The 11,047-nt window shown below is 56.0% G+C and overlaps 2 protein-coding genes across 2 annotated transcripts; both read right to left on the bottom strand.

Moving 5' to 3' along the window:
* Positions 1–2,238: 2,238 nt before the first annotated feature.
* Positions 2,239–4,371, bottom strand: B0T26DRAFT_677690 (amino acid permease-domain-containing protein; the record flags this gene model as incomplete). Its single annotated transcript, XM_060440133.1, has 3 exons — positions 2,239–3,313; positions 3,410–3,619; positions 3,734–4,371. 3 exons carry the CDS (start codon positions 4,369–4,371, stop codon positions 2,239–2,241), a joined length of 1,923 nt encoding a protein of 640 aa, XP_060294666.1.
* A 3,165-nt stretch (positions 4,372–7,536) lies between these two features.
* B0T26DRAFT_613330 (uncharacterized protein) lies at positions 7,537–8,478 on the bottom strand (the record flags this gene model as incomplete). The annotated part of the gene is made up of 2 exons (XM_060435935.1): positions 7,537–8,059; positions 8,144–8,478. Coding segments are annotated over 2 exons (858 nt in total), but the record flags the coding sequence as incomplete, so codon positions are not given.
* Between the last annotated feature and the right edge of the window lie 2,569 nt (positions 8,479–11,047).

Raw genomic sequence — 11,047 nt, forward strand, 5'->3', positions numbered from 1 at the left:
GTGGAGGGCCTTCAGCACAGTAGCAGCTTCTACGATAAGAAAGCCAACATCTTGAGGGGCAATCTTCCTCGTCTTACTTCGAGAGAAGCAGTCGGCGGCTGACATGGATCCAAGCCGATAATAATCCATGATCAACCAATGTTGGGGAGGCTTCCATCGTCGTCTTTTTGGAAGAATATGTCCTTGTATTTCACAAGGTATGGACTGGATACCGCTTGATATTTTTCCAAAGCTGTGTACAGCCGAGCAAAGTGTATTTATCTTGGCGTGCAACGGTATTTATTGGAGACCATTGCAATGAGAAAAAGCGCAGTGCGGCCCAGAGGTATTATGGCAGACGGCCGGTGTGGCTGAAACCCGTCGTCTTTGGTCAGGTCCTTGGCGGGGAAAGCAAGAGGAGACGGGACTTGTACCAAAACCATGTCAAGGCCGAGCTCCGCATTACATCACGATCTGGCCCTCTCTGGAAACGTGTGCCGAGCTAGGCCAAGGCAAATGTTTCTGCCTCTCCTGTTAATCGAAGTGTTTCCTAGTCTATCGAGCAGATTTACTGACGGCAGCAGGATTTTAAAACAAGTTGCAACACAGCACGTCTCGGCCAGGAACGAGTCCAGGGCACTTCAAACCACCCAGCCACTTATTAGCCAATGGAGATTGGCTTCCACTTGGGACGGGGCGGGGGATGCGGCACATTGGCCGAATAGAGATAGCGAAGCCACCTGCCACAGGGCCAAGGCTACATTGAGGCGGAGCAGGCTCGGACTTGGGCTCGGACACGAACTTGAAGGATGGGCTTTCGGAGACCAAAGACGCCGTCCTGTGGTTTCATGGCGTCCCAGGCCTCGTTTCGACCCTCGTGACCTGCACATTACACCACCACCCGCCAAAGGTCGGCAACCAACTCGCCCAAAATCACATTGCCACACAGGTCGAGAGCATGTTCGACCAACAAAAGGCTAGATATGGAACGAGCGCGCTGGGTAGCCGCCCTCTGGCTGAAACGGTGTGAAAACTTGGCGGCCCGCCCTCCGGGGTCCGCGGAAGTTGACTGGGCAGTCTGGCCTTCTCTTGTCATGTACCGGCGTGTTCATGATTGATAATATACATGGAGATATATCTTCCTGGGTCTACCCTTCTGTTGCTTTTACGAGTCCGCCCTGCAGGTTTGCGGTCTTGTCTAGACATGATCCCAACACAAAACTTCAATATCAGCGTCGTCGAAGTCACACATTACCACTTGGTCAACATACCACGTCCTGTCCGAACCTGAACTCTCCGTGTGATTCCACTTAATTACTCGCCACACCTAACTAGACAAATCCAATACCAACCATTACCAACCATGTCTCACGCACCTGCTCCTGTGCATCAACTAGCGCTTAAGAACGGCACCAGCGGACACCATGCGGAGACGGACTGGGAGTACGTATCAACATTAACCGACAAGTTAAAAAGCGTCTCCAACGTATTCGGACACGACTCAGTAAACAACACTAACTACCCACCGCAACCCCCCGGGGAGGTTCAGCTGATCGAGATGCTGCTATACTGCAAGTCGAAGATAATGAGTGAAGAATATTACCCAAAACCGGTGCAAACCAGCCCTGAAGGCGCCCACAAGCCCCCAGCCATACCACCCCCGACGATACACAACTGGATCCATGCGACACAGCACTATCTTTCGTTGCTTCATGAGCCCACTCCAATTTACACGGCATGCCTGGTCCCAAACCCCTACCTCAAATGCCCTGGACGCTCGGGCTCGTCCGAGAACAACAAGCTGGCCACCAAAGACTGGCTCGCGGGTGTGACAAACTTTGAACCCGTCACGCAAACGATCCCAGAAAAACTACACGGCGGCATGTAGTACGACTTGTTGGCTCCACACAAGGTCTAGACAAGAGGAGGCACACAAGGTCTAGACGAGGAGGACGATGTGTAATGTCCCCACAGAACGGGGGGGGGGACTACAGCGGGCAAGAATTTCTTACGGCACTCCCTCGTTCTATTGAATGGGTCACGGCTCTTGTAAATACATCTACCCGAGAGGCGTCTCCCCTATTCTCGACAGGCGAACGAACCCCATGTTGGCATTTGAACATTCGTTTTGCATTTTGTATAGCACCCTTATCCGCCGCGTATTGGCTTTTTTGGTGACCAACTTTAATCTATATATCGCATAGCACACTTATCTACCAGATTATTCTCCAAGCGTACAAGTACAAGAAATCTGGCCCATCAACACACTGATCTATATATTCTCTTCCACTGTGGCCATAGCTGACGCTCCTCCTCCTCCTGGGCCTTGATGATGCCAAGGCGGCCAAAGTCGCGGCGGCCCGTGTCGATATCCATATCCTCGACGCGGGCGGGAGATGTCTTGTACCAGAGCTTGTGCCCAATGTAGAAGACGAGCACGACGGGGACTGCCATGCATTGCAGGAAAAAGTTCTCGGCCATGTCGGCAGCCGAGCTTGGGCCGTCGGTCGCATCTCGGATGGGGGAAACTGCGACCCATATCTGGGCGATCAAGATCAGGACGTTGATGCCGAGCCCAATCCAGGAACCGACCACGCCGGCCTGCGCACGGAATGCCATGTCGCTAAGCGAGCGGTTGCGGTGGCTCCAGGCCTGGCGCAGCCGGATGTGGGCTAGACACGTGCTGGCCCACGTGAAGATGGTGCTGAGACCGCTGATGGCCAAGAGCCAGTCAAAGACTGTCGACTGGGCCTTCACGTCAGATAGGTAGGCGAGCAGCCCGACACTCGATGCAGCCAGAATAGCTATGAGAGGCCGGCCGTTGCGGTCGACGTAGGCAAGGATCTTTGGCGCCTGGCCTTGCTCGGCGAGGGCCGCGAGTGTCCGTGACGAACCGAATACGGACGAGTTGCCTACACTGATGACGGACACGAGGATGACGCCGTTCATGACACTTGGGAGGATCGTGGCGCCGGCACTCTCGATGGCAATGACGAAAGGGCTAGCAGATGAGTCGGCTATGCTGGTAGCGCCTAATAAACGTGGGTCGTTGTAAGGCACGAGCAAGCCGACAAGCGTGAGGGCGACGATGTAGAAAAGGGTAATGCGCCAGAACACCTGCTTTATAGCTCTTGGTAGGGACTTGCGCGGGTTTGCCGTCTCTGCCGCCGCGAGACCGACAAGCTCGGTACCAGCGAACGCGAACGCTGCCGTCACAAAGACGCTGCAAAGCCCTTTGAAGCCGTTGTTAAAGGCTCCCGGGTCTTTCCAGTACTTGCCTCCTATGTAGCCCCCGGTAGGCGTGCCCCCTATGTTGATAACAATACCGAGAAGGCTGCGTGGCGAGTCAGTGACGTGCAACGTCGCGCTCAGAGGGGAGAGAGGCGGAAGGGCAATGGGGTGGAAGGAGAGAGAAACCAGCGCCACTCACATGAACCCTATCACAGCAGTAACTTTGATAATGGCAAAGACAAACTCGGCCTCGCCGTAACCTTTGACGCCAAAGAGATTGATGACAACAATCACGACCAAAAAGACAGTCACGAAGATGGCCTTGTTCAAGTCTGGGTTCCAATAGCTTATTGTTGCAGCGCCCGCGATGATCTCCAATGGGAGAACGACGACCCATTGTAGCGCGTAGCTAAACGGAGATGCTGTCAGCCATGGTTCTGTACCCACAGTGAATGCGGCCAAAGGAAGCGGCCTATCCGGTTGGAGAGGACAAGATATCCGCGAAAAGGGAGGGGTTACTCACTTCCAGCCCATAGCAAACCCCCACGAGGGGTCCAGGAACCGGGTGGAAAAGGCCGAGAAGGAACCAGCCACGGGAAAGAGGACGGCGAGTTCTCCGAGAGCCTGCACGGTGCAAAACAGCATGACGCCGACAAATATGTAGGCTAGCAAGACCGAGGCGGGCCCGCCCTCGCTGAGAGCCTTGCCGGAGGCAACAAAGAGACCGGTGCCAATGGAACCTCCAATGGCAATCATCTGCAGATGCCGGCCCTTGAGCTCGCGAGACAGCAGGGAACTCGCCGTCTTGTTGTTGGCCGAACGCAGGTCGTAGTAGCGTCCGCCTTGGTGGTCACGGACGACGCTGACGCCCGTGGCCGAGGCGGCCGGGGCTCCGAAGCTGGGGCCCCTGACGGAGACGGGGGAGGTGTCAGCGTCGGTGACGCGAAACTCGATGTCTTCGCCGCCGCCGGGGCCATCTTTCCCAGTGCCGTCTTCGCGGCGAAAGGTGTCAACCCAGCGACCCAGTGCGCCCTTGACCACTTCCCGGGAGCGGTCGGCGCCGGAGGTGCGGCTCGGCCCCCGCGCGCTGTAGCTGCTGCCTTCTGCTAGGCTGGTCGTCAGGCCCAGCCTGTTCATCTCGATGTCTCGGTCGAGGGTCATCTTGGGCGTTGGCTCATTGAAGAGCTAGATGCCGAAACACACCGATGGTATGGTACAGGGCGTCGGGAACAGTCCAAAGAACATGCAAAGTGTCGCGTGTGTTGTGCGAGCGCTGGGGACGCTGGGGACGCTGGGGACTGGGCTTTGACGTGGTGCTATGTGTAGTACAAGTACAGGGCTTTGCGGTTTGCCATGCGTGACCCCTGAAGAAGCCGAGGCGCTGGAATGCGGGGGAGATGGGGGATGGGGATTATTTCCAGTTCTCGCTAAAATAAGATACAATTAAATGGCTGGCTGGCTGGCTGGCTGGCTGACCGCACCAATGGCCCGGAATAAGAGACGGAAGGCTATATAACAAGAAAACAATAGCTAACAGGCCCATGAGAATGGCGTGGGGTGGCCGTCGTTGTCCAGTGATACCCCAAAAGAGGGTTGGGTTGTTGCTGACCGAACTGGGGAAATTTGCCCCGCACCTGGCCAAGCCGAGGATCCGTGGAAGCTGTTTTTTGGTCTTCACTTCACTCCCCTTTGGAAGAGACGACACACAATGCAGTGGTGAGTGCCGGATGAGCTGCGTGTGATGCAATTCCGCTGCAGTTTCACATGGGGCCTGGCATTGCATCGGTATTGTCTGGCGTCATGAACTAGGGCAGCTGGGAACCCGCTTCGCTGATAAGGCGATGGACGGCGAGGGAAGGGATCTCGCGGAGGCGGACAGAAGGGGGGGAAAGATTCGAGGGACAAAAAAATTGGGGTGTGTGGGCAAATCGACAAAATCGGGAGGTTGCTCCGCCAAACCCCCAGTCGAAAAGTGGAAACGTCGTGCCCTCCACTACCATTGGACGTTGGGGCGGGTGCCACCACCTTTGCACCTGCCGCGTTGTTGGGTCGCGCAAGGGGGTGGCAGCAACAATGCTGCAAAGGCGCATGGTTAGCGTATTTCTTGAACGATTGCGTGTTTTTCTCCCCAGAGGCGGCAGCCACGGGCGGCTTGAGGCGTCTTGGGCGCCGCAAAAGGCTTCCATGCAGCGTGGCGTGCACGAGGGAACGGCTTCGGTGTCGCAGATTTTTAACCAACTGCTGAACCTGGCACGCCGACCGAACGCCACAGAAATTCCAGGTTGCGTGTGGGTGGGGCGGAGATGTCCGCCGCCCGCTCTAGGTGGCGTAACCTGATGTGCAGAGCAGGAAAGCACGGCAGGAAAGCACGGCTGGACGGGCCTTCCTTTAGGTTGTGTTGGCGATAAGGTTGTGTTGGCGATACTGAATCCACGGTTGCCTCTGCCAATCTATCGCCCTGCAGATGGACCTCTGGCGAACAGACCTGGGCCCGAAATATCCTCGGCAGAGACTCTCCACTTGCATGGGCAGCACGCCATGTGGCATGGCATCTTCCGAGTGGGATTGCCTCCGCAACAGGCCGGATCGGCGCACCCTCCGGGCTCCACCGGCCGTCACTAGGCTGCTTGTCACGCACGTTGTCTCCCTCCGCCGGGAAACAGCCTTGTTATTTCGACATGCGAGCTAGCTAGCAGTACCCTCAGGCTGTTCTTGACACTAACACCTCTTAGCGGCTCCTCGGTAAAAACGTTTGGGGTTTTCGTTATCTCAACCTCTTGGTGCATGATGCTGCTTAACTCTGCAGCACCTTGTTTCGTGGTGTTTGGCGAGTCTTAGCTGCCACCCAGCCTGCGCATGAAGCAGCGCAGCAGGGCACGCCAAACTCGAGTTGGTTGCGCGCTGCTGCGCGCGAGAGTGAGACTCGGGGCCTCGAGAGTGAGACTTGGAGCCTCGAGAGTGAGACTCGGAGCCTTAGGGACCAGTTTCGGCATCGGTAAAACTTCCTGGAAAAGAACAAATGGCCAACCAAAGATGACTTCAAGCTTGCGCCTCCTCACTAACAATTCTTCAACTCGAAAGAAATGGCAGCCATTGGTTGCAGCGTCTTGGATTACAAGCTAGTTTTACCGATGCCGAAACTGGCCCCTAACCCCTAAGGAGATGTCCCCAAAACCTCCAATCACGGGCATTGCTAGCGTGCTGATAAGCCAAAAGGGGGCCCAGATGCGCCCAGATGCATCCATAGCACATATAAGCTACGATAATTAAAATAATTAAACTAAAGCAGAAAGCTACCACTCTGCTCTCACCAGAAATCCCGATCGGCAAGGTACCGGCCTGCCTGAGGTGGTACTCTGTACCTGCCTCGCCTGTAACCGAAGCCCCACTTATTTGGTAGCTGTTAGTTGGGCTCGGGTGGTGTGTGCAGTTCCGGCCCTTCTCCCTGCCCACGGACCTGGACCTGCGCCGCACCAAACCCGGTCTGGCGAGCCTCAAGACATGCGGCCCGAATCAGGTAGTTTGGGCCGTCATTCTTCATGCACTCTTCAAGCCACAAAAGCCATGCGCACAGCAAGTCAGTCCCGGTTCAGGAATGGTCGTCGAAGTCGAACACTCAAAGAAGCACCACGCGGGTGCCGAGGTTTCGCTAGTCAGGTGTCAAAGCTCACGCTATCGAGTTTCCTGGCCGCGGTTTGGCTGTGATATCGCGTCCTGCAGAACCGTGCAGGTGCTGTACCTAGTGGAGACACGCGGTGACACATTCGCAGCTAAACGCAATTAAGAGCGGGGGCAACGTTCGAACGCATTGAGTGTATTTGGATTTGTTCATTTGTCTCGCAATCCAACAAGCTTGTTTTTACACTAATCGTATACACGCTAACGCTTGCTGTCCTCGACTGACGGCAACGGCCCCATGCTCTGGAGAGGCACCGTTGTACCCCGGACTGTGCCCCTGCCGCTCGCGAGAACGGTGCGCTCCATTGGTCCCCCGTTAGCCACGCTGCCATGCCTCGACAGGGTACCGATGCGGTCATCCGCCTCCGCCTCCGCCTCCGCTGCCGCAGACACAGTCACCCGGATCGTCGTCGTCTTCATCACGTCGCCGTTGACGGGCGCGAAACGCGACCTGGGGATCAGCGAGTCCTGGCTGGCCGTGCGGCTCAGCGCAATTTTCGACGGGTTCGACTCTCTCAGTTTCGCGGACGGCTCTACGGACTCGGAGTGGTCCGCCGCCGGGCCGTCGTCGCTGTCGTCCCAGACATCCTTCCGCACGGTCCTCTGTGCGGCCCTGGCCTCTGCCGAGTTGACGTCCGGGTCGTACGTGAACTTGGCCTTCTTGACGCCCGTGTCTCGCATGAAGGAGCCCAGCGCTTGTGCGTTGGTTGCGATGGTAGCAACTAATATCTCAGCCGACGCCCACATGGTTCGTGTGGCTTGGTATCCGTGCTCCCCCACGATCTGCGGCGCGCGGTATATGGAGACGACGACGGTGAACAGGCCGAGACAGAAGAGTATGCTGAGCATGAACTTGCGCCCCAGCGGCAGCCGGCTTGACACGACCACCGCGATGGGGAAAATGACGAGCATGAGGTCGGTCAGCGCGCTGCAGACCGCGACCGTCAGCAGGTTGCCGTAGCCTTGGCGGCACCGTCCACCGGGGTCGGGCGTCACGGTCCAGTAGTTTTTGAATCCCGGGCATTCGGCCAAGTCGCTGACGACGACGGCCCCGAAGGTCGCGGCCAGGAAGACGCGCAGGAAGAGGAGCGTCCACGTGTAGCGTTTCTTTCCCGTCGACCCGACGAGGCGTTCGAGGAATAGTAGCGTAGCCACTTTGAGCGCCCATAGACTGCACGAAACCGCGGCGTTAGTCGGTGGCTAGGAAATCGGGGGGTCACCGCCGTAGAGACGGGAGTGGTAGGCAATGACTTACACCGCGGGATAAAGAAGCCTTGTCAGCAGAACGAGACCGCTCCCGATCGCCCGGTGGCTGATGTCGGTATCGAACAGCTGCTGGCCGTCAAGCAGCACGTTGTTGGTGCCGTAGACCAGGACGACGTGGATGAGTGCCATGCGGAGAGACAACGGGATCAGCGCCAAGGCCGTCACCTTGTCCTCCAGGAACAGCTTCTCGACGCGGACAAAGCGGCCCCCGACTCGCAGCGTGATGACGACGGAGCATAGCGCGGTAATCCACCACGATACGAGGAGTGTCGGCTTGTCGTCGCTGAAGGGCCGGAACGCCGGCGCCGAAGAGTACAGCGTCATGGCGACGGGTATGAACGGTCGCCTTTTTTTTTTGTCTTACTGACGCGGCCCACCCGGTGGCCGGGGCTTCTAGAGAGCTTAAAGGCAATATAGAGGCGGGACACGTCGGCGATTTTGCTGGATATTGGCGGGGTTTCGTTCGGCAAGTGTTGTAGATCACCTCGGACCAGCGAAGCGCGTGGCATGGCGGTCATGACCCGTTCATGTCAAGTTCTCGTCTCGGCCGCGGTGCTTATCTCAAGGAGGCTCACATGGCATGGTGTGAGACGAGGTGGACTGAGATTGGAGATAGCGACGGCATGGCGATGGCGATGTCAGGGTGCTTGGACCGCGCAGCTAATGCATGGCCTGGGATTAATGCATCAGCTTGATTGGCTGCTCAATGCGTCGCCGAGCTTCTAGGAGATGCAGGTGTTCAGAGGTAGTCACATAGGGGTCTCGACCGAGGTTGTACTCCTCAGAGTGCCCAGCAAAGTGAGCGCGGGCGCGGTGCGAGCCAGCCATAGACGTCCGGGGGGTGTGAGCCAGCCATAGACGTTCGGGGGTGGGGTGTTGGTGGTGGCAAGCGGGAGGGAGAGTGGCTGGCTGATCGGGGTGCGCGATTTCGTCTATCGCGTCCTCAGGGGTTCACCGAGCCATCGCTAGCGTGTATGCCACCTGAGCTCTATGGGCGATTGTGCGGCTTGGTGGGGCTCTGCTCAGTTGCTGCACGTTTCTGGCTCACGGTTGGCAACTTGCCGACTGGTTGCTGGCGCGGAGGATTCGGACGTGGTTGCCGCATCGAACAAAAGGGCGAAACGTTTGACGGTTGAGCGATTGGCTGACGGGCTGAGGGGGTTGACAAAACGACGTTGGAGTCTTGGCTGGAGAGGTAGCGCGGGCCGTTGGTTGGCCCATCCATTCCCGATTTGGCATTTCTCCGTGCCACCCCGCGCTCCCGCTCCAATTCTAAAGCCTGGCAGGAGTCGGGACGCCTCTAGCCTCGCTGGATTGCATGACGTACTCTTCTTGTCGCTCTGAATCGTTTCATCGTTGTTGGTGTGGGGAATATTGGGGTTCAAATCCGACAAGGGCCGATTGGGAGAGCTAACGTTATCGTTATCAAGCTGCAGGCATGAAACGGGGTCGGGAAACCGTCGAACTCCAACTGGCTCAGCCACTCCTTCCCTCTGCCGCCCAGACGCTACTCCGTAGTTAATTAGGACATTGATATTTGTTAGTGGGGCACTCATTACACTTGCAAGCTGACGAGACCGCGCGACGGCTCTGTCTTAGATCCACTTTCTCCGAAAACGCAGCCTCTACCTTACTACGTACAACGTTTCCCCACTACCCGCAGCTCGGTTGCGATAGTGTTGTTTCCCCTGCCGGTACGCAGATACGGGGATTAATTATGGTACAACCAAGGCACCGAGAGGTTGGTTTCAGAACGGGCCACTTGACTTGGGTCTAGACAGCTGTCACCCGACGCATGAGTTTAGGTCGCACCAGCTCCCACGTTTTTACTCCATTGTCCGCCCAGGGAGCAACCTAGACTAAATGCTCGGACGCTTTTGTCTGCCACGGAACGCCGAGTTGACCGGGCCAGTTTATCCAGGCCAAGGCTGCTGAAATGATTATCACGTTGGTTGCAAAACTTGTTGTGGCTTCCCCTGCTCGTTGGTTTTCGTGTATTGAGCCGCTTACCCTTTGCCTTGACTTCTTTTAGTCAGAATGCAATACCCTTGCACAAAAGTGTAGACCAGAGCTTGCTTATACATGGCATTGAGCCGCTAACAACGTCAGGGACTTGGGTGACTACCTAACTTGATACTCTTACACCTATCTGGCTTGGCACGAGAAGGAAAATAGAAGTAGGCACTTTGGGTTTCCAAATTCCAAAGAAATAGGCGACTACCTACCCACATACCTTCAAATTACCTGAGCATTGCTTCCCACCGTGTTGTAGTATATTCTAATTAGCATAGGAGAACATCCCCGTCCATGCAAAAGAGAAGGACAGCTGGGCTCTAGCATGACGTTGGTAAGGATTATTTAAGGCATGCGCCTACCTAGGCAATCAATGGGCTAATTACATTGCTTACTATGAAACATGCTAATTTTAGGTGAGATATACGTTGCCGTTGCTACAAAGGAGATCCTGCTTGGAATATGGAATATCATGGATTAAGTCATTCTCACTATGGGACAAAATGGTCTGAATCATCCCGGCCTTCTTCTCTCGAGCCTCCATTTCCGCCTCCTTCATTTCCGCCACCTTCATTTCCGCCTCCTTCATTTCCGCCTCCTTCATTTCCGCCTCCTAGACTCCATCTTCAACATAGATCAACTGATTACTGGCCTAGTAGGCGGAATACATAAGTTGTGTGCTTAGCGGCAGTATCGGAAGAGGATGGAGTCGTGTTATCCAATGCCTTGAATTTGCTGTTGCGGTACTTGCCAACTGGCGAAAGTGAGGGATTGGAGTGTACTTTCTTAACACAATGTGGCAGCACGTATAACAGCCATTACATAACCCTAAAACCGCAACGAGAGTTTCCATTTCCTCCTTCGAAGCTGAGCAATTACC

The sequence above is a fragment of the Lasiosphaeria miniovina genome, assembly GCF_030549165.1.
Source record: "Lasiosphaeria miniovina strain SMH2392-1A chromosome Unknown B0T26scaffold_5, whole genome shotgun sequence".
Classification (NCBI taxonomy): Eukaryota; Fungi; Ascomycota; class Sordariomycetes; order Sordariales; family Lasiosphaeriaceae; genus Lasiosphaeria; species Lasiosphaeria miniovina.